The sequence below is a fragment of the Hypanus sabinus genome, chromosome 22 (genome assembly GCF_030144855.1).
Source record: "Hypanus sabinus isolate sHypSab1 chromosome 22, sHypSab1.hap1, whole genome shotgun sequence".
Classification (NCBI taxonomy): Eukaryota; Metazoa; Chordata; class Chondrichthyes; order Myliobatiformes; family Dasyatidae; genus Hypanus; species Hypanus sabinus.
Genome location: NC_082727.1, coordinates 57,661,955 through 57,685,764, shown reverse-complemented (window position 1 = coordinate 57,685,764; position 23,810 = coordinate 57,661,955). Strand labels below are relative to the sequence as shown.

The 23,810-nt window shown below is 41.4% G+C and overlaps 1 protein-coding gene across 2 annotated transcripts in view; it reads left to right on the top strand.

Moving 5' to 3' along the window:
- Nucleotides 1-23,810, top strand: part of LOC132379652 (G protein-coupled receptor kinase 5-like) — a 295,141-nt gene that overhangs the window by 228,731 nt on the left and 42,600 nt on the right. For both annotated transcript variants that reach the window (XM_059947829.1, XM_059947827.1), the window contains 4 exons: nucleotides 14,794-14,886; nucleotides 17,984-18,047; nucleotides 18,355-18,495; nucleotides 22,908-23,098. In XM_059947829.1, coding sequence (XP_059803812.1) covers nucleotides 14,794-14,886; nucleotides 17,984-18,047; nucleotides 18,355-18,495; nucleotides 22,908-23,098 — 489 coding nt within the window. The remainder of the gene's footprint in view (nucleotides 1-14,793; nucleotides 14,887-17,983; nucleotides 18,048-18,354; nucleotides 18,496-22,907; nucleotides 23,099-23,810) is intronic.

The following is a 23,810-nucleotide window of genomic DNA, read 5'->3' as shown; positions in this document are numbered from 1 at the left end:
CAGTCTTCAATAGAGACCTATTATCAGAATCAGAAGTAGTGGTGGAGTTAATGGATGGTGGTGTTGATATGCCTTACTAATTGGGGGAAGTAACTGTTTTAGAGTATGGTGGTCCTGGTGTGGATGTTTTGTAGTTTCTCCCTGCTCGTTAGTGCAGTGTTAGTGTTTAGTTTGGATTTTTTTTTCCTGGTTTTAATCCATAGCTTTTATTACCCAGAAGGACAAGGGCAGCAGGAAGAAAGAAGCACTGTCACCTCCAGATTGCCTTCAAAGTCACACTGCACCCTGACGTGGAAATATATTATTGTTCCTTCCACTTCTCTGGGTGTAAATCCAGAAGTACAGCATTGTGAGCATCCCCTCACCAGAAACGCTGTTGTGATTAAGAAGGCATCTCAAAGTTCAAAGTACATTTATTGTCAAAGTGTTTATACCTTATACAACCTTGAGATTTGTCACCTTACAGGCAGCCACCAAACAAAGAAACCCAATAGAACCCATTAAAGAAAGGAAGACCCTCAAACACCCAGTGTACAGGGAAAAAAGAAACAAATTGTCGAAACAGTGTAAGTAAGCAAATAGCATTCAGAACTGAAGTTCACAAAAGTGAATCCCCAGACATGGTACCAGGTTCTGAAGACAGTTAGGGGTGTACACATAAAAATTGGCCTTAACAGCAACCCCAGTGTTCCAAAGGATAAACAAGAAGCTCTTGTAAGGTTTGCATTCATTTAGTTTGAAGACATAGATCAAAAACCGGCCCATGGATTGGTTGATGGCAGTGTTGTGAGCCTTATAAAGTTAATGAAGAAACAAGAAACTGGAGTGTGACAATATTGATATGCACTACATTCATTGTACAGAATACATGCAATCCAGCCTGTACCTCCAGTGGAACTCTGTCTTTTTGTGTGTTTTCCCCTATCTGTCAGTCTGTGGTTTTGTATTGCCATGTGCTCCTGCTCGACTCCGGCCCCTGTATTACCACATACTCCGTCTCTCATCTGCTTCTCATTATTACCTGTATTGCTGCCACCCGTGTCTCACTGTGCTCCACCTATCATCTGCCTTTCTGTTTATTGCTCAGTGTATTTCAGTCCTGTGTTTTCACCTGTTTGTTGCCAGATTGTGCCAGTGAGTTTTCCTGAGTGTTTTTCAGCATTCGTATCTGAACTCTGTCTGAAAATTGATTCTGCCTGTTTCCCAATTCTGGTTTTTGGATTTCTCTGGATGTTTTGATCTCTGCCTGAATTTTGACGTTGATTTTGTTGCCCCTGTGGATTTGCTACTCAGTAAATATCACAGTGCACAAGGTACTTGGTCTGCGACTGGGTCCCTGCTTCAGCGCACTGACAGTCCAATCTGGCCAGGATAGATCCAGCAGACCCCGATCATCTGAGAGCTGTCCTGAGATGCTTTGGAGACACCAGAACCAGCTAGCCTCTGTGTTCAGGGCAGTGGAGTCACTTTCTGCCAATGTAGCTGATTTTGTGGCCCAGACTCAGTCACTCCAGCTGTCACAGAGCACTCATCAACATACTGCGACTGCATCTTCCACCCTGTCCTCCATGTTCTCGCTTGCTCTTCCTGTTATCTCCCCTGTCTGCCTCCTCCAGAAAAGTACTCGGGTGAGCCCGGTACCTGCGCTCTTTTCTTTCCCAGTGTACCCTTATTTTTGATTTACAACCAATAACCTCTCCGACTGATCGAGCCAAGGTGGCCTACGTCATCACCCAACTGTCCGGTTGGGTGAGAGAATGGGGAACAGCTGTCTGAAAGGCAGGCTCACCTTTCTGCATCAGTTTTCAGTTGTTTTCTGAGGAGGTGAGGGAAGTGTTTGATCGCTCCAAACCTGGGAAATGCTGCACGTGCACCAGGGGTGCAGATCTGTGTCAGATTACGCCACAAGCTCTCATCTGTCCTCATCCACCGGTCTGCCCCCCTTCGAGTGCTGCCTTGGCTACCAGCCTCCACTGCTTCCTGCCCAGGAGGAGGAGGTTGGCATTCCATCTGCCGAGACACTGTTGTCAGAGGATGTGAAGGCACACTCACTCTGCCCTTCTCCATGTCTCTGCTAGGATCAAGTGTCAAGCAGACGCCATTGCTTCTAGGCCCCATGTTACCGCCAGAGACAACATGCGTGGCTTTCAACTCAAGACCTGCCCCTCAGTGTGTATTCCCGCAAGCTCTTCACCCCCTTCCCCCGCTTCATTGGCCCCTTTCCCTTTGCTAAAGTCATCAGCCCTGCAGTTGTCTGTCCCATCCATCCCACCTTCCATGTGACCCACGTCGCCTTTCATGAGCCACCCCCTGTGTCCTGTCCCTTAAACACCCCCCTCCCTAATGGCTCATCGATGGGCCAGAGGCCTTCACGGTGAGTCAACTGCTGGATGTTCGTTGCCATGGCCTCCAGTATCTTGTGGACTGGGAAGGGTACGGGCCTGAGGAGAGGTGCTCAGTCCTCACCCGTAACATCCTGGACCCCTCTCTCATCAGGGACTTTCATCGCCAGCACCCAGCTCCACCTGCTGTGATTCCAGGAGGCGTCCGTAGAGAAGGTGGGGTTACTGTCAGTACCACCAGTTGAACTTTGTCTTTTTGTGTGTTTTCCCCTTGCCGTCAAGCTGTGGTTTTGTATTGCCACGTGCTCCTGCTCTACTCTGGCCCCTGTATCACTGAGTACTCTGTCTCTCACCTGTTTCTCATTATTACCTGTTTTGCTGCCACTTCTGTCTGATTGTGCTCCACCTATCATCTGCCTCTGTTTTATTGCTCAGTGTATCTCAGTCCTGTGTTTTCACCTGTTTGTTGCCAGATTATGCCAGCGAGTTTTCCTGAGTTTTCCAGCATTCGTATCTGAACTCTGTCTGTCTGAATATTGACTCTGCCTGTTTCTTGATTCTGGGTTTTGGATTTCTCTGGATGTTTTGATCTCTGCCTGAAATTTGACGCTGATTTTGTTGCCCCTGTGGATTTGCTACTCAGTAAATATCACAGTGCGCAAGGTACTTGGTCTGCGATTGGGTCCCTGCTTCAGCACCCTGACAGGATTTGAACCTGCAAACTTCAACATGATTTGAACCTAATGCTAAACCTGTTCAGCATCAAAACTTTCCAGCACTGAAGAGGAAAATATGTATCAGGGATTGTTATTCTCAGAAAAGATTAAAATAAGGGTTTCTTCATCCCACATGTGGATGATTGTGAGCAGTTTTGGGCCCTGTGTCAAAGGAAGGTTGTGCTGGCATTGGACAGGGTCCAGAGAGGGTTTATGAGAATGATTTCAGAATGAAAGGGTTAACATAATAGGAGTATTTGATGACTCTAGATTTGCCCACATTGGAATTTAGAAGAATAATTGGAGGATTTAATTGAAACCTCCTTAATAGTGAAAGGCCTAGCTGAATTGTTTAGAGCCAGGGTAAGTAGTGGGGATATGCTCCCACTATCTATTAAATGCTCCCAATAGTGTGAGTCTCAAATAGCCTCTGACAACCAAATCCAGCGCCAGGCCTTCACCTGTGGCTCAGTTACTAAGCCTGGTTAAACCACTTCAACTGACAGAAGAAGGGACAAAGGCCGGTTAGTAGCTCCCTAAGATGTTTCATGCATATGGGGCTTGTCAGCTATGGCTAGCAGCTCATCTGGGAGAAGGAAAACTTTGATCTCAAAGCTCCACTGCCTTGTAGTTATACCCACTCGAGGAAAAGGTTTCAGGATAAATCTGGAGCCGGCATCCATAAGTCAACATTGACTGGCAACGACTGTCAAGCTGTCTCGGTCTCTGCCGTTCCTTAGGATTCATCAGCTGTGTGGAGAGGGGGGACCTGTTGCATGGGCAACATCTTGCTCTCCACATCATACTGCCCTGGCTTGTGAATCATATAAATGGCTGGGACACATCCATGTTTGGACCCCCCCCCCCCCCCACCCCGGACCAAGAGAGGGCCTCAGATAGAGTGGATATGGAGAGGATGATTGCAGTAGTGGAAGAGCCTAGGATCAGAAGGCACTGTCTCAGTACAAGGACACCCCTCGAGAACAGAGATGAGGAATTTCTTAAGCCAGAGAATGGTGAAGCTGTGTAATTCATTGCCATAGATGGCTGTGGCAGCCTAGTCATGGGGTTACTTAAAACAGGTTGTTTGGTTCTTCACTTGTCAGGGTGTCAAAATACAGGGAGAAGGCAGGAAAATGGGGTTGAGTGAGAAAGTAAATCCACCATGATCAAATGGTGGAGTAGATTTGATGGCTCTAGTGGCCAAATTCTGCTCCAATATCCTATGGCCTTCTCAATTAAAGGTGGCACCAGGGTTTAAGGAGAGAAAAGCAACAATTAGAGGTATGATTGGGCCTCAGTATGGTGAAAGGTCAATTGATAAGCCTTTGGTGGGGAGAGAGATAATCCAGAGACTGAAGCCAGGAGGGGTGGCTCTACAAATCAGGATCCTGTGGACTGAGACCATCACGGATCAGGACATGGGCCAGTCAGGGATTCAGAGGATGGACCAGTCATCAGGTGTGGGCAGTTAGTACTGTGGTATGATGCAGAACAACACTGAAGAATTGTAATGTGAGACTGGATTAAAGAAGTTATGTTAATTGGGTTTTAGTCTGGCGCTATACAGTTCTCCTGGAAATGACCAACAATGGCCATTCCTAGGACAATATAGACCATCTTCTTTGACATAACCAACCGTACATGATAATTGATATCACCTTGATGCACAACTGATGCTGGGATCTCACACAAAGTGACTCAGCAGGCAAGTGCTTAGCTTATGCTCCTGAGTGATGGCTGTAAAAGTCAGAATTAGTACCTACTCTGTCCAATGTCCTCCAAGGGAACGTTGTCGTATGGTTTGGAGGCTTGTGTGCCTCAATAACCTGGAGAACCATACTGGCTGGAGTCAGGGCCTTGTGCTTTGGCTCTTGGTAGGGTCACCCATGCAAAACAGGTCAAAGAGTAGTCCACTGGCCCTCCTGGTTTGGGGTTCAGCTTGGGGCTAACAACCCTGACTGGTAAAAACAAAACTGTTATAGAAACAGCAATGAAGAACCTTTCTATATCTGTGTGTGACTGTCTGGACAGACAGAGATGGAGGATCACCATTGCTGTCCGAAATGCCAGCAGTGTAACAGGCAGTAAGTAAGTGTCCAATGTGTCATTTAAATTGTGAGATAAGCAATCCCCAAATTATTTTACGTCACTGGAAAAAGTCTTTTTATCGCTCCGATAAGCTGCTAGAGCAAACTCTGTTGGAGATCCTAAGAGAGAATTGAAACAGCAGCTCATGTGGAGAATGTTTATGATCTGGCAAGTTATTTGCATGTGATTCTTGCAAAACACTGCTAATTCAGAACTTTGCTTTAGCTCACTCAACAGAGAAGCATAGGCCAACAGTTGGAGCAAAGATGTGCACCATTTGAATGTTTATTCAGGGAACCTAATTCATGTTTACATAGGGGACCATGCCAAATTGGCTTGGGTGTGCCATTTTAACAGTAAGTTTGGACTCTCAGGATCAAATTTGGATTTGAAATGAAATGAAGACTGTACACTGAAAGTAAGGAGCAAGAAACTGAGCCAAAATTGGGCAGGAAGGTGGGGTCGGGGAGACTAGGCCTAGCTGGAGAGACTAATCACTGCCTCACATCTCTGCCTGGTGGATTATAATCCTAGCGCAAAGGCAAAAGCTGTCACGGACACTATGAAAGCTACTTCACAACTTTTTTATTTAATTGAACTGTTTTATTTGTATACTTACTGTAATTCATGTTTTTTCCTCTTATTATATTGCATTGCACTGCTGTCACAAAGACAACTAATTTCACGATACATGCCAGTTATATTAAACCTGGTTCTGAATGTACAAAGGAGCAATAAAGATCCCATTCCAGCTCAGAACATTACAAATCCTAGTCACAAAATAAAAGGATTTTAAATTGAAACGGTTAAAAGTACCGGTAATATATGTGCTTATCCTCTGTATATAGATACTGGAATTGTGGTTTCTAAATATACTGCAGATCATAATTTCCTAGAAATTTTGTGGCTAACTGCATATTTTCCCTAATTAAGTTTACTTGCAAAGTACTTACCCTGAATGTTTCCACAATTTGCAAAATAAGATAGAACTCTGTTTTGCTCACTTACATTTTAAAGATCTGCTTCATGAATTTCTTGGAATTATATCAGTAATGTATAGGTGTTGATCTAATCTTTAAGGATGCCCAGACTTGAAGCCGATGTTGAATCTTCGGCAGTTTAGAACATCTTCCTAGTTAAAATAATGTTTCACAAGGAACATTGGCTTCACAAGCACAGGACAGACCCTTTAGCCAACAATGTGCAGAACCAGCTATAAAGTAAATCAACCCCCACCCCCCAAGAAAACTAACCTCCTACCCACACAATGTCCATATCCCTCCATCTTCCTCATATTCATGTGCCAGAATAAATGTCTCTTAAAAGCTTCTGGCCATGGTAGGGATAATTAGAAGGTGGCACAGTAGTAATCTGGTTAGCGCAATGCTTTATAGTCCCAGTGACCCAGGTTCAATTCCCATTATTGATTTTATACATTCTCACCGTGACTGTGTGGGGGTTCCTCCAGGTGCTCTGGTTTCCTCCAACACTCCAAAGATGTACCAGTTGGTAGGTTCCTTTGTCATTATAAATTATCCTGTGATTAAATCGGGGTCTTACTGGATGGTGTGACTGGAAGGGTCTATTCCACACCGTCTCTCAGTAAATAAACAACATTCTTTGACTTGACACCAGTGCAGGATGACCATGGTAAGGATAAATCTGACATGATACTTTATGGACTGTGGAGTCTATGATATCCCTAAACGTCTGCTACCTTTGACCTCCTAGGTGCTAGAAGTTGCAGTCTGAGGTTGTGCTGTAGGTGAATTTTAGATTGTTATAGTGTATCCTATAGATAGTACCCTGTGTAGCTTTGATACTCTGATAATAGAGAAAGTAGATGTACAATTTAATGAATGGGGAGAATATTAAGTCCATGTTTCATAAGTATAGTCAAGTCAGACCTATACAAGAATAAAAAGAGGTATTCTATTACACCCTGCCTTGTTCCACGTCAGTGGTAGGGAGAGTTTGGGGGATTAGAAGGTCAGATAGATCCAGCTTCTGGCATGCATTAATAGCTTTGCTTTGTGGCCCATGAATATTTCTGTTGAATGTGTCACTCAAAGATAAATGGTACAGGATTTAGCAATGATTATGCTTTCAATCCCCAGTGAGTTACAGACTGTCAATGGAAACATGGGGTTAAAGATTCTGTTTCGTCAAAGACAGATATTGGAACTGAATCACTCAATATTATTTTTGCATGGTTTGTGCTAGCTCCTTAATTGTGTCTCAGTTTGCAGGAAGCTGATGGAAGTTTCAGTCAACAAGATCACTGCAGAAGCCAGCAGATTCCAGTATACTTTTGTTGAGCTTTGCTACACAACTTGATACTCCTTTTACACTCATAAAATGAAAATCCTCAGCACAAAATATTCTCTCAGCCTTTTGCATGAGTTTGTTATTAGGTGACATAGGGCAGGGTGAATTTATATACCAGAGGCAGCAGCAAGTTTTGTTAGCTGTAAGTTTTGCTCCATTTTATCTGTTGCCACCATCTTTTCTTGCCAAGTTAAATGGAATGTTGATCATCTGTTTGATATAATTAGACAGTTCTGCAGGAAAATGCTACTGTGACAGGAAACAAAGTCAGAAGAACTGCAAGTCAACCAGCTTTCTGTGGGGGTGCCAATAGTCATTACTTTGGTTAAAGTATATTTACACAAGTCAACCAGCTTTCTTCGCAGACACCATAGAACCATAGAAAAACTACAGTACAGAAACAGGCCCTTTGGCCTATCTAGTCCCTGCCAAACCATTTGAACTACCTAATCCCATCAGCCTGCACCCAGACCATAGGCCTCCACACCCCTCCTGTCCACGTACCTACCCAGATATCCCTGAAGCACTGAAATGGGGATTGCTTCTGCCACTTGTCAGCTCATTCAACACCTCCACCACCCTCCAAATGAAAAAGTTTCCTCTTGGGTTCCCCTTAAACACTTCACCTTTCACCCTAACCCATGAACTCCCGTTGTAGTCTCACCCAACCTCAATGGAAAAAGCCTGCATGCATTTACCCTCTCTATGCCCCTCATAATTTTGTATAATCAAATCTCCCCTCAATCTTCCATGTTCTAGGGAATAAAGTTCTAGCCTAATCAACGTTTCCTTATAACTCATGTTCCAGCAACATCCTTGTAAATTTTCTCTGTATTCTCTCAATTGCTGTACTCTGTCCACCTTTCCTTTAGTTAGGTGACCAGAACTGTGTACAATACTCCAAATTAAGCCTCAATGTCTTATACAACTTCAACATAACATCCCACCCCTGGACTCAATGCATTGATTTATGAAGGTCGATGTATCAAAAGCTTTCTTCACAACCCTATCTACCCATGACAAGTTAATGGTGATGGTCAAACCTGGGAAATGGAAACTCTCACCCCTTGCAAACTCAACACTGTTCATGAAGACTGTGCAGCCCCCTACAGCCCCCTTCCTGAAGTCAATAACCAGCTCCTTTGTTGACGTTGAGGGAAAGGGCGTTGTTGTGACACCATGTCACTAAGCTCTCTACTCCAACTCATCATTGTTTGAGATGCAGCTCACTTCGATGGTATCTGCAAATTAGTAGATTTAGTAAGAGCAGAATCGACCCACATGATCATGAGTGTACAGGGAATGGAGTAAGGCAGCTGTGGACACAAACTTGTGGAGCTCCAGTGTTTAGAATAATCATCACAGAGGTGCTGCTGCCTGTCCTTGCTCAGAATCAGGTTTAATATCTCTGGCATACGTCGTGAAATTTGTTGTTATGCAGCAGTACATAATAACAATATTGTAAATTACAATAAAATGTATATCAACTAGTATACAGACCAACTGGCATGAAGACCAATGAGGCACAAATTCGACTGGGTATCAGTGAAAGTCATGGTGAAAATGAACACACAGCATACAAGAGAATTCCTAGAAGCATGGTTTCCATGAACAATTCTGTAAATAAACACGTAGACCTGGAGCCTACTTCCAAGCCGATGCCGGCAAAAGTCAAGAACACAATGCATTAAGTTCACCACACAGGCTTCCTCCCCACATCACAATCGAGTTTCTGAAATGACGACCGATCAGCTGATTGAAACGTATATAGAGGCCGAGCATGCAGCGGACACATCACAATTAACAGTGCAATGCTGGTGTTGCCTCGCATGGTGATGAAACATTTGCAAGTAAATTGCCGATATTAAATGCTAGTTAAATAAGTAGTGAGAAAAGAGAAAAGAAATAGTGCTGTAGTGTCCATGGGTTTAATGTCCATTCAGAAATCAGATGGTAGAAGGGAAGAAGCTGAAGGTTTTGTGAATTTAGTTCATCATAACCAGCATACTTGACACTGTAAGTTAAAATACTTGGAATAAAGCATGCGAGAAACATACTGGGGTTTGAAAGTTTGTCAATCTTCTGTCTCTGCACTTTGAAGTTGTAGTTAATGTCTCTATAAAGACATTTGTACACAGTATATGGCGAATGTTTCTAAGGAGCTATTGCTTGTGAATGTGCACATGTACACTACTTATATTTTGAGGTTTTAAGCTGGCTAGCTTGTATATTGTTGAGAAACTAAGTCACTCTACTGCCCATTGAGGCTCACTGTATGAACACACACACCCACACACACAGCTATGAAGCTGCTTATGTTATAAAGACAGGGTGTGCCGCTGTTATCTCGTTTTTTTTAATTGAATCAGCGTGTGGCTAAGGAAACATCGTAATATGTAAAATTAGAAGTGTAAGCATTTATTCATCAGTGCTAATTTCTCCATCATAAATGGTATGCACTGTATACATAAATGGTCTACACATTTGGTCAGGTCTCATGCCTCGAGTTAGGGTACTGCAACCTCCCCCACCCCAACAACCTCTATTTCCCCTAACATCCCCTCAGGACACATAACCACCCCCGCTGGGAATAACTGCTATACCGTCATTTATCTCCCCTCAATATATGCGTGTCCTGTTTTACAATCAACTTACAGGTCAGAGGCAATTCTGCAGCAGTGTCCATCACCTATCACCTTTGGCTTCCTAACTACTGTTAACTCTTAAACAAGGCCTAAAATTAAAATCCCTAACAAAAAAACCCTCTAATTTCTCCGATACCTCACCCCTGTCTGTGACTACATTCTTTTCTGGCTCTACAACCAACAAGATATTGCCACTAACAAGAGAAAATCTGCAGATGCCGGAAATCAAAATAATGCACACAAAGGAACTCAGCAGGCCAGGCAGCATCTACAGAAAAGAGTAAACAGTCAATGTTTCCAGCCAAGACCCTTCATCAGGACTGAAGATATTGCCACTGTTCTTGTTCATCTCTGATAGAGCTGCTTCAGTGGAAGCTATGTGGTATGGTGATGCAACAGTTCACATAATTACCTCACAGGCTCGGGGACCTGAGTTTCATCTGCCCTTCAGCGCTCTTGATGTGGAATTTGTATATTCTCCCCATGACTGTGTGCGATTCCCCTGGCCACTGCAAATTACACCTCAGTGTAGGAAAATGGCTAAAAAAAAAGCCAAAGAGGCTTTGATTTACATATATGAGAGAGAATAAGTTGCAAGCTACAGAGAAAGAAAGGGAGAATGCATCCTGATGGATTATCTGGCTGGGAGTTAGGGTATGCTCAATGGGCTGAATGGCCTCCAATTATAAGTGCCTTCAGCTGCCAAGGATCTAAACTCCTGATCTTTCTTCTTAAAGACTCTCCTTAACTCCAACTTCTTGGACCAATCCTTTAATCTTCTACTTCAATAATCCTTTCTATTGCTTGGTGTTAAATTTTGTTTAATGCTCTCATGGAATAATGTGAGCTTACTTTGCATGTCAGAGGTGCGACTTGACAGCTCCTTTTATGGCTGATGCAGTTTCACAGAATAATGCAGGGCACTATGTAAATGGAAGGCAGGCATATGAATGACATGGGAAAGCTGTTTCAGATACAGCCCATGATTTATCTCAGCAGTAACTACCCACATGACATTGTGAGTAATACATATTTCATCAGAACTCTGCCTATGACCTACAGCCTGACCACCAGTCCCTGTAAAGGGGTAATAGTTTCATTAAAGTGACTAATGGGAATGGCAGCCCTGAAGTAATAGGTTTATAACAGGTTTTGAAAGCAGAATAAATGTGTTAACTTGGTTTGCAAGTGGCATACTGAGGTTGTGTGGTGATTGTGAAAGAGGATATAAAAGTTAAAATGTTTAAAAGACAATAGACAGTCAGTGCAGGAGTAGGCCATTCAGCCCTTCTAGCTAGCACCGCCATTCACTGTGATCATGGCTGATCATACACAATAAGTACCCCGTTACTGCCCTCTCCCCATATCCCTTGACCCCGCTATCTATAAGAGCTCTGTCTTGAATGCATCCAGAGACTTGGCCTCCACTGCCTTCTGCGGCAGAGCATTCCACATATCCACCACATTCTGGGTGAAAAAGTTTTTCCGCATCTCTGTTCTAAATGGCCTACCCCTTATTCTTAAACTGTGGCCTCTAGTTCTGGACTCACCCATCAGCGGGAACATGCTTCCTGCCTCCAGTGTGTCCAATCTCTTAATAATCTTATATGTTTCAATCAGATCCCCTCTTATCCTTCTAAATTCCAGTGCATACAAGCCCAGTCACTCCAATCTTTCAACATATGACAGTCCTGATGAAGTGTCTCAGCCCAAAGCATTGAATGTTTATTCCTCTCCATAGATGCTGCCTGACCTGGGTTACTCCAACACTTTGTGTCTATTGCTCTTAAAAATGTTTTGTTCTGTTGCATGAGTCTATAGTACTGAATAAGAATCTGGTTTAACATCACCAGCATATGTCGTGACATTTGTTCACTTTGAGACAGCAGTACAACCAATACATATTAAAAAGCACAAATCGCAATAAGAATTATGTATAAAAATAAATTAAATAAGTAGTGCAAAAAGAAAGGGAAAAATAGTGAGGTAGTGTTCATGAGTTCAATGTTCATTCAGAAATCTGATGGTGGGGGGGAAGAAGCTGTCCTCGAGTTGTTGAGTGTGTGCCTTCAGGCTCCTGTACCTCCTCCCTCATGGTAGCAATGAGAAGAGAGCATGTCCTGGGTGATCGGGGTCCGTAATGATGGATGCTGCCTTTTTGAGGCATCACTTTTTGAAGGTGATTTACTGAGCTGTTATAATAGAAAAAATATATTTTAAAATAATTGCACAACTTTAGTAGTACTTAAATATTTATGATATTAATAAGTTTACATATATGCCAAATTAAAAGTAAGAAATGTCCAACAGTGCATTCTAAACACAGTTTCATTTTACACATCTATGTAGTTCATACTTCATCGAGACATGAAACCACAACATAATTGTGGTCCTCCTGGAGGATTTACACAACTAAACTTTAGAACTATTTGCAAGTATTTGATTTTGTTTTCACAATTGAATGTTAGTGTTTTATCAACCTCTTGTTGAGTACCTCAACCGTACAGAAATGCTCAGTAACATTGTCAGGGCTTCTGATAAGTAAGGAGAAATTATTGCTGGCATATATAACTGACCAAGGCAAATTATTTTCAGAAACTTTGAATGTGAATTTTGAGGAAGCTCATTACTTCGTTAAATTTGATATATTGGTGCATATGTAGCTAAGTTTATTCATTTAATTATTTGAGAACAGTATTGCAGATTTCAGGATATTCAGGAAATACAGGAAAGAATAAGTGGTGGCGATAGAAGCTGGTTAAACACTGAAGAGAGATGAATACCAAGGCAGACACAATATGTTTAGAATGAAGCACTGACAGGTGAGCTGTCACTGACAGTGTGGCACAGAATGGTGTGAGGAAGATGAAAGGGAAATTTTGGAAGTAAGTCCCAATAGGTGTGAAGAACTATCAAGAGTAAAGCTGAGATTTGGTGGAGGGATGGTGTTTGCTTTTTATTGCAATGAAAACTGGAAAGCCTAGGAATGAAATAATGGATAAAGGAGAACAGGACAAATGTGAGCCCTATTAAAATTAAGGAAGTGTGAAGTGAAACAGTTTTGGTTGGAGGAATGAAAATGGTGCAGTTTTAACAGAAGGAATTATGTGTCCTTGGCTGAAAGTATAGTACTGTGCAAAAGTCTTAGGTACACATATACAGTATAGCTAAAGTGCCTAAGACCTGCACAGTTCTGTGGTAATTTTACATATTGCACTGTACTGTTGCCGCAAAAAAACCAAACTTCATGACAAATGTGAGTGATAATAAACGTGATTCTGATATGGGTCACTATTGTGGATTGAGAGTGGGAAGGGGACAGGGAGAGGGGAATCATTGTTGTGAAAAGAAGGGAGAGGGGAGGGAGTGGGAAGCACCAAAGAAACATTCTATAGTGACCAATAAACCAATTGTTTGGAATGAAGTGATCTTGCCTGGTGTCTCTGGGCCAGGTGCATCTGTACCCGTGCCACCCACTGCCCTTGGCACTCTTATCTGCCACCTGTCCCACACTCCTCCCGCTGCCCTCCATCCTCGGCATTCTCAACATCCTTTGTTCCCATCAGATTTATAAACTTGCTCTCTGCTCCATGTTGACAAATACAGTGTTGTGTAAAAGTGTTAGGCACCCAAACTATATATATATATATACCTAAGACTTTTGCACAATATTGTGTGTGGCTGATCTGTTTTGGGAAGTCTGTTAAAAGCTACAAGAGTAACACACACAAAATGCTGGAGGAGTTCACCATCTATGGAAGGGAATAAATAGACATTGCTTTGGGCCAAGATCTTTCATCAGGGCTACAAGAGTTTGTTGGCTGAGAGAAGCATGCTAAAACACAAAGCAATGATTATGCCTTAGCCTAATTACTACTGTAATCAATTTTAGAAAAGTTACAAAGATCTTAGAAAGGGTGAAGAAGAGATTTAGTGGAACAGCACCAGGGATAAGGGACTTCATTGGCACTGTTAACTCCAGTGCTCACGCTATTGTTTACTCTATCAGCAGAGAAAGAGATTGGTTTCAAAATCATGAGTGGCTTGTTTGAATAAATAAGGAGAATAGGGGTCTCCCTACCATCCATTGGGGATATTTATCAGGAGCACTGCCTATGCAGGGCCCTTAGTGTTTCTAAGGATCCCACTCATCCATCCAGCGTCCTCTTTGACTTTCTACCACCAGGCAGGAGACTACAGTGCATAAAAACAAGAACAATTGAGATGAGAAGCAATTTCTTCCCCCAGGCCATTAGGCTTCTGAACTGCTGACCGCATCATATTCGGAACGTCACCGGTCAATCTGTTCTGACCCTTACAATATTTAATATTAATGCACTTTGGTTTATTATTTTTGTGTGATTCATCTGTAGATTTTGTCCTATGTTATGTGTATTACACCCCGGTTCAAAGAAACATTGTCTAATTTCTATGTACTTTATATGGTTAGATATGTCATACACATGCATGTAGTTAAATGACAATGAACTTGACTTGTTAGGAGTGTGGGCTGATTGATGTTGCTCTAAGCCAAGGGTTCCCAATCTGGGGTCCACAAACCCCTCGGTTAATGGTAGGGACCCATGGCATTAAAAAAAAGCTGTGATGCCCTGCTGTAAACTCTTACCATATTGTTTTTCCCTGTGTAATAATTTTTATGTTCAACTGCAGGTCGGTGCATGATTATCTCAGTGATCAGCCATTTAATGACTATCAGGAAAGCATGTACTTTGATCGCTTTCTCCAGTGGAAATGGCTGGAAAGGTAAGGCTTTTAGAAGAATGGCTAAGATTATTTTCACTGCCTTTTAGAAAATCAGAGAAAGCTGCAGAATGTTCAGGAAGGTTGAGAATCTGAAACACCAGGCAGACTCCACACTTGAGATTAATTTAACAGGTTGATAATTAGATTAGATTTTTGAAACGTACTAGGTTAAACTTCTACAAAGTTTTGTACTGTATAATCTGTGCCACAGTTATTGCTTCAATTCTTTTCAAGTATTATAACAGCACAACAGTGCTTCATTATAGATGCACAGCTTTTTTCAAGTACAAGTCACCCTACATTACAGGGGGCAGGCATTGGTGGGGGAGAGTAGGTTGGGATTATTTTCTTTCCTCAAAACTTATCCATATTATGATTTTCTACAACACCTAGCCATAGATTCTTTGCATGCGGCAAAATAATTCAAGCTGAATAAAAATAAATTTTGTGATTATTTATTTACTTTTTTCACATAGAGTAGATTCATTGAGGACAATTTCTTTTTATAACTCAAATTTTTGGGTAGTGATGTGTGAATTCTACAAATGTAGGTTTATGTTACCCGGACAGCTGTAGCACAGAGGTCGCCGGTAATGTCAATGATTTCACTCCTTACCTCTTACCATCGACCAGGCCAAGTTTTAAGGCCTGGATGCAAATTGAAGTTCGGCCTCTGCCAGTGTTGCTCCACAGTTGACTAGATTTTCTGGGAGAATGTATTTTTCATGTGTTCCCTTTCTCCGCTTCACTCTTGAATTGTACCCAACTCATTCCAACCCCATTACTATTTGTGTCAGCCAAACACCTTACATTATGTGCCGTGCCTCTGAATTTGCAATGAATTCCTTTGAAATCCAGAGACTACAGCGCAAAGTGTAATTAAACAGATCTGTGATGAAGCTCTAAACATCACAGTTAAACGATATATTATCCAAAATGCTGTAAGAAGCATTGAAAAGTTACACAAAGTAAACTTTGACATTCCATGACTGGAAGAAAAATATACTTTACTAAATTGTTATATAACTCTGCACTTAGCGATGTGATTAGATCATTCCTTATACACTCAGTGACCCCCTTTAATAACCGGAGTGGAACCCAGTGTTGTCTTCTGCTGCTACAGACCATCCACCTCAAGGTTCAACATGTTGTACATTCAAAGATTCTCATCTGCACACATGGATGTTTGAGTTACTGTGGCCTCCCTGTCAGCTTGAACCAGTCTGGCCATTCTCCTCCAACCTCTCTCATTCACAGGGCATTTTCATCCACTGAACTACAACTCACTGTATGTTTATTTTTGTTTATCGCACCATTCTCTGTAAACTTTTGTGTGTGAAAACCCCAGGAGATCAGTTTCTTAGATTCTCAAACCACCATGTCTGACATCAACAAACATTCCACAGTCAAATTCACTTGGATCACATTTCTTCCCCATTCTGACATTTAGTCTGAAGAACAATTGAACCTCTTGACCATATCTGCATGTTTTTATACATTGAGTTGCTGCCACATGATTGATTAAATATTTGCATTAACAAGCGAGGTAAAGGTGTACCTAATGAAGTGGCCACTGAATGTACATGCCTTTTGTTTAAATTTTCAGTTTACAGAGAGAGTTATTTTGTTAAGTTTCCCTTGTATGATTTATTTTGACCTCATCAGAACATAAGACATTGGAGAATGAATAGGCCATTTGACCTCTTAGACCTGCTTTAATCAGAGGTTTAACAATTTCTGCCTTAATTCCGATTTCCCCAGATCCCTTAATTTTCTGAAAATTCAAAAACCTATGAATATTAGTTTTTGATGAAGGGCTGAGACATCTAGACCAGGGTGGAGGACCAGATCTGAAATGATGACTATCTATTCCCTTCCACAGATGCTGTCTGACCCAATGAGATCCTCCAGCATCTTATTTGTTGTTCAGAAGTAGACCCTAGCCTACTCAGTTTCTTTTTACAAGACAGGCCTGCCAGTCTTAAAAAAAACATTGTGGTGAATCTTCACTACAATTCCTCCGTAGCAAGTATATTCCTTTTATAGTAAGAAGACTAAAGAATCTATATTACTGGACTAAGACATAATTGCTTTTGTAAAGGGACAGAAGTGCTGTCAGTAACTTTGTTTCTCTCTATCAGTTCTACTTTATAAATGATAATGATGCAGTGGGCTAGCATATTATAGAAGACTGTTATTCCCCTGAAGAACAGATTGTTTGTCCTGCTATTAACTGTACACACACTACTCTGCAAAAGTCTTAGGCATATAGATACAGCTAGGGTGCCTAAGACTTTTTCCAGAGTACTGCATTTTTTAATGTGAAGTGGAGAGCGAGTTTGTAAATCTGGTTGGAGCAAAGGAATTGTAAGGGTAGCGCACACCAGGAGGGTTATGGGGCAGGTGGCAGAGAAGGAGTGCCAGGGGCAGGGGTTGATGCAGATGCAGACACACCAGCCCTGAGACACCAGGCAAGGTCATTTGATTCCAAACAATTGATTTATTGATCATTACACAATGTCTCTCTGGTGCTTCCTGCTCTCTCCCCTCTCCCTTCCCCCTTTCCCAAAAATTATTCCTCTCTCCCTGCCCCCTTCCTACTCTCAGTCCACAATAGAGACTCATATCAGAGCCAGGTTTATCATCAGTCATATACAGTATATTATGAAATTTGTTTTCTTTTTGCAACAGCAGTACAGTGCAATACATAAAATTTCTCAGTCATAGAAAAGCACAGCACAGAGACAAGCCCTTCGGCCCATCTAGTCTGTGCCGAACCATTTAAACTGCCTTGGTTTCATTTGCACTGTCGTCCTTCCAACTGCATTTAGTTACATTGAAATAAGTTTAGTTTGAAAGCCAAAAGCAACGACAACAGTTGTAAATTACAATTATCGGTAACGGTTGACTGAAATAATCACGTCTAAGGATAATGTTGCTCTGCTAGCACCTTTACAAAGGGGAACAGAGTTGTCTCATTGGTGGGAGTGGAATTGGAGTGTTAGTACTCACTTGTGTCAAAACTTTTAGTCATTTGTTTTTTTCTTCTGAATGGAAACATCTGCATTCTGTACTAAGGATATATTTTTTCTTTTAGACAAGCTGTAACAAAAAACACCTTTAGGCAATACAGAGTTCTAGGAAAAGGCGGCTTTGGTGAGGTAAGTACACCTCTTTGATAGGTTCTGTTTGGGTTTTCCTTTTGTAATTTTAAAGTAAGATTGTCTGATGGATTAAAACGATGAGTTGGACTTTTTTTTAAACAATCCATCTAAGTAGTTAAACTAATATTTTGACTGTACATGGCCATCGATAAAATAGCAAAAGCATACTGTACAATTTCATAATCATCACAAGATGTTTGCCAAGGGAAAGGGCTTTAAGTATTAAATGCCTGTTTTTCCAAGTCAGTTCTGAATGCAATGAGATCAATTACAGAAATGCTTACTGTGTTTTCTTCAATTGTAGGTGTGTGCCTGTCAAGTCCGGGCTACAGGAAAAATGTATGCTTGTAAGAAATTAGAGAAAAAGCGAATAAAAAAGAGAAAAGGAGAAGCTATGGCTTTAAATGAAAAGCAGATTTTAGAAAAAGTTAACAGTAGATTTGTAGTAAGTATTTGACATAAATTGCCATATATGTTATATGATGCATTGAATCAAAACCACTATGTGTTTGAAAGTTGACTTTCTATTGTGTTCTCTTTGTGCCTGATAATTTTGTATTATGAATATGTCCAATACTTTATTTTGTAATAATGACGAACATTTTATTCTTCAACAATAGTGTTGAATCATGTAAGATCGATCATGTAAGAACAATGTTTCATCATAGTAATTTCATTTAATGTCACTAACATATCTGCTGCCACCACTACCTGTCTGGTCTCCATTCAGCCTATAATGCTTCAGAGCAAACTATCCAAGTTTATTGAACCTTCCCTTGTAGTTCATACCGTCTAATTGAGGCATCATCATCACCATTATGTGCCATATCATATGATGTGGGCGATCATGGTCTCATTGCTATGATTGTTCCACGGAAGTAGCTTGCCATTGTCTTCTTCTAGGCAGTGTCTTTATAAGATGTGTGATCCCAGCCATTATCAATACTCTTCAGAGATTGACTACCTGGCATCACTGGTCGCATAGCCAGGACCTGTGATGTGCACCAGCTGCTCACTCAACCATCCACCACCTGCTCCCAAGGCTTCACATGACCTGCAGACTAGCAGAGGGAAGGACTGCCTAACAAACCTTTAATAGAATAATGATCATAACCGTAACAGAATCAATGAAAGACAGCACCAAAATGGGTAGTCAACCAGTGTGCAAAGGACAACAAACAGGGCAAATAAAAAAGAAATAGTAATAATGAATAAATAAACAATATATGTCAAAAACAAGAGTTGAAGAGTCCTTGAAAGTGAGTCTTTAAGTTGTGGGAACTCTTCAATGAGGGGGCAAGTGAAATTGAGGAAGTTGTCCCACTGGCTCAGGAGATTGAGGGTAATAACTATTCCTGAAGCTGGTAGTGTGAGTCCTGAGGCTTCCTAATGGCAGTGATGAGAAGAAAGCATGTCCTGGGTGCTGAAGTCCCTGATGATGGATGCTGCTTCCTTAGAACCTAAAGATTCTTACTTTCCAGACTTCCCTTGTTTTAAGGTAAATCATTGAATTGAGTAAATTGGGTCTTGAAGCATTAATAAATATTAAAATAACACTTAGTGGCGTTTGGCCCCCTGCACACCTTGGAAACATTAAAATGTCTCTGGAAAATATATCTGTACTTCATTAATTATATATGCAAATCTTATTGTGAAGTCCATGCTAGATAATCCAACTGCTATCAATTACTTCCCCTATTTGGTAGTTATGTAACTTTTTGACATCTTTTGCATTCAATATTTTTATGTATTCTTCAGATGTCTTAAGAAAGTAGGGTGGGTACTTGAAGGTAGGATTGGCAGCCTTAGTACTTCAACAATGCTTTGTTCATGGAAGGTATTTTCAAGTATCAACCTTATCCACATATATTTACAAGTAAAGTGGATTCCAGTTAATTGGGACACATTGAAATCAGTACATTTTAGTCCAATTAAGTGGCTGCCCCAATTAGCTAAAGTTTAATGGAAATAGTTTTAAAAGGTATTGAAAAAAGATACACTATCATTTAACTGAGTAACAAATTATATATTCAAATGAAATAAAGATCAAATTAGAACACTACCACTACTACAGTACTATGTAATAGATATTGACGAAGGAATTAATCTTGTGTATGCTGCCGTGTTCTTTGATTGACTGTAAATTGACAAAATTAATGTAGACACCTCGGGCAGATAATGGCAAACAAGGGAAAATCTGCAAATGCTGGAAGTCCAAGCAACACACAAAAAATGCTGGAGGAACTCATCAGGCCAGGCAGTGTTATGGAAAAAAGTACAGTCTCCAGTCCTGTCAAAGGATTTTGTTCCAAAGCGTTGACTATACTTTTTCCCATAGATGCTATCTGGCCTGCTGAGTTCCTCCAGTATTTTGTGTGCATTGTGCAGATAATGGACTGCCTTTTTACAATGCCTTCTATGATTGCATCCTCTAAATTTTATTTTTATTGTAACTTTCATGATGATTGGCAATACCTCCAAATTCTTCATAGTTCCCAACTTGTTGAAGCTGAGAAATCATTTCATTTTCACTCTTGACTGTTTCTGGCATCTCCAAGCCAGGTACGGAACAAAATGTGCATAAACACCAGCATGTGTTTACAGTGTAAACAGCATTATAACAAGTGGTTTCAAGTGTTTACAGTGCAGTACAGTGAACAGCAGTATCGCCAGCATCCAGTTTAGCCTGAGCATGTGCTGCATTGTCACCCATTAAATACTTAATCACACTTTATATAAAGTCATACAAACATTAATAGCACTTCAGGATTACTTACATTATACAAAGCTTAGATTTTGCAAACAATGCATTTTCTTGGAGAACCTCAGCATATTCTCAATTTAAGATGCTGACTTAAACATAACAGGTAACAGAATGCAAAAAATCCCTCATCTGCCTTGAATAAACATTCAGCCATAGTGGAATTGAAGTAGCTGTGTGTCTTCAGTTAATCATGAATGAGTAAGATTGACTAAGTAAAACTCAGTCAGCTCCATCATGGGCACTCAGCTCCATAGTATCCAGGACATCTTCAAGGAACGATACCTTAAAAAGACAGTATCCATCATTAAGGACCCCCATCAACCAGGACTTGTCCTCTTCACATTGCTACCATCGAGGTACAGAAGCCTGAAGGCACCCACTCAGTGATTCAGGAACAGCTTCTTTCCCTCTGTTATCAGATTTCTGAATGGACATTGAACCCATGAACACTACCTCACTACTTTTTTATTTCTATTTTTAACTATGTATTTAATTTAACTACTATATATATATTTACTGTAATTCACATTACTTTTCTATTATTATGTATTGCATTTTACAGCTGCCACAAAGTTAACCAATCTCACAACATATGCCAGTGGTAGTAAACCTGATTCTGATTCCCACTCCTGATGGCTATTGTTTCTGGGTAAAGAACATATGCACTGCCGTTCTTTGAGGTTGGATCGGTTGAAATGTTCACTAGCATCCCTGTCATTAATGTCACTCAAGAAGGGAGATTTTCCATTCTTGAGCCATGTAATATGCCAGACCCAGACCCACGAATATGACTAACATTTAACTGTTTCCTGATTAGAACAACAGTAAGAGGTGGGAAATAAATGCCAGCACATATTGTGTACAAGGGCAGCACAGTAGTATAGTAGTTAGCACAATGCTTTATAGTATAGGTGACCCAGGTTCGATTCCCGCCGCTGCCTGTAAGGAGTTTGTATGTACTCCCTGTGACCATGTTTCCTCCCACAGTCCAAAGATGTACCAGTTGGTAGGTTAATTGGTCATTGTAAACGGTCCTGTGGTTTGGCTCAGGTTAAATCAGGGGTTGCTGGGTGGCTTGGCTGCAATGGCTAGAAGGGCCTATTCCATGCTGTATCTCAATAAAAAAATTAAAATAAACCATTCTGAAGTTCTGTAAAATTGCTCAACTATGTGGGAGAGAGCCGCTGAACATTGTTACTGTGTTTTGACACTTTTGCCACAGGCTCATTTTGCCCATGGGGAACGAGCAGATACACAGTTCAGGACAAGCAGGAACATAGGGGTGAAGGTATGGGTCTCAGCTGGAAGACCACGGAGCAGTTCTCCTACCTGTACCTCAGTGAGGAGCTGTATATGAGATGTATTTGGTCTCAGTGAAGAGGCACCAACTTAAACTTGTAGGAGCCACCCTAACATCATTCCTAGTCAGGAAGTGCAATGCCTCCTGCTGTCAGGACCACATTGGTGATGAGACATCATGCATCTGGGGCCTATAAAGCTAAAATGTAGTTTAGATCATATGATCATAAGATATAGGAACAGAATTAGGCCATTTGGCCCATCAAGTCTGCTCCACCATTTCATCATCACAGTTGTAATTTTGTTTTGTTGTTCCTCTCCGTGCCTTGTGGTGCATCAAACAGCAACTTTGCCGTTGCTTTAGTATTTGTCTGTTTTTTTATGAGGCTGAGTTGCTAGTTCGATGCTCAACCAGGCGCAGATGGAAAGCTTGCAAGGAGCCATCCAGAGTCGAACCTGGGACCACTCACCTGAAAGTCTGGTGCGGATGCCACTACACCACCCGCCAGCTAAACTGTGGTTGTACCATCTTGCAATTTTCCATCTCCCACTGAGCTAGTGATAGGGCAATGGCCTCTAATCACAGGTGCAGTTTCTGAATCAGGCTTCCTGCACCCACAATGTTTTATTCCAGAATAAATCTCAATTGCTCTATTGTTTAAATCAATTGTCTATTTTATTACAAGTGATGTTAAAACTTTGGAATTCAGACTATACCATGCGCTGTTGATTTTTTTTTTGTATCTATCACTATTTTATTTAATGAACTATTTGTATGTTTCTTGTATTCATAGGTTAATTTAGCTTATGCTTATGAAACAAAGGACGCACTGTGCTTAGTTCTGACCTTAATGAATGGAGGTGACTTGAAGTTCCATATCTACAACATGGGAAATCCAGGGTTTGAAGAAGACCGGGCAGTATTTTACGCAGCTGAAATCTGTTGTGGTCTGGGAGATCTTCACAAGGAAAATATAGTTTACAGGTGAGATGAGTGACATTTTTCTTCCAAGCTTCATTGAACCATGGAGTCATAGAGAGATACAGGTGCAAGAACAAGCCATTCAGCACAGTGAGTTCATCAAACACTCATTTCTACAGTAATCCTCCCCTTTCTCATTTGTCCCGATCTTCTTAACGTGCAGCAAGTTAGAGTGGTCAGTTAACCTACCCACCGGATGCACATCGTTGTGGGATATTGGAGGAAACTGGAAGAGTTACATTGTCCCAGGGAGAGCTTGCAAACTCCAGCCAGGCATCACCTGAGTTCAGTTCTGAACCAATAACACAAGAGATTCTGCAGATGCTGTTAATCCAGAATTACAGACGCAAAATGCTGGAGGAACTTTAGCAAGACAGACAGCATCAATGAGAAGAAGTGATCTGGCTCCTCTCTTTCCCCCTCTCTTCTCTTCTCCTGCTTCTAATTGCCCGCCCGCACTCCCCAGCCAGTGCCCCGCTTCCTTCTCTTTCTCCCATGACCAGTGCTGATAAAGGGTCTCAGCCCAGAACATTGATTCTTTATTCATCTCCACATACAGTACTGTGCAAAAGTCTTAGGCACACCTACCCTATCTGGCTAGTGTGGCGAAGACATTTGCACTGTATTTGTCAATGTGGAGTGGAGGGTGAGTTTGTAAATGTGATTGGAGGATGGGATGTCAGGAACAGCAAGGGTGGAGTGCCACAAGAGAGGT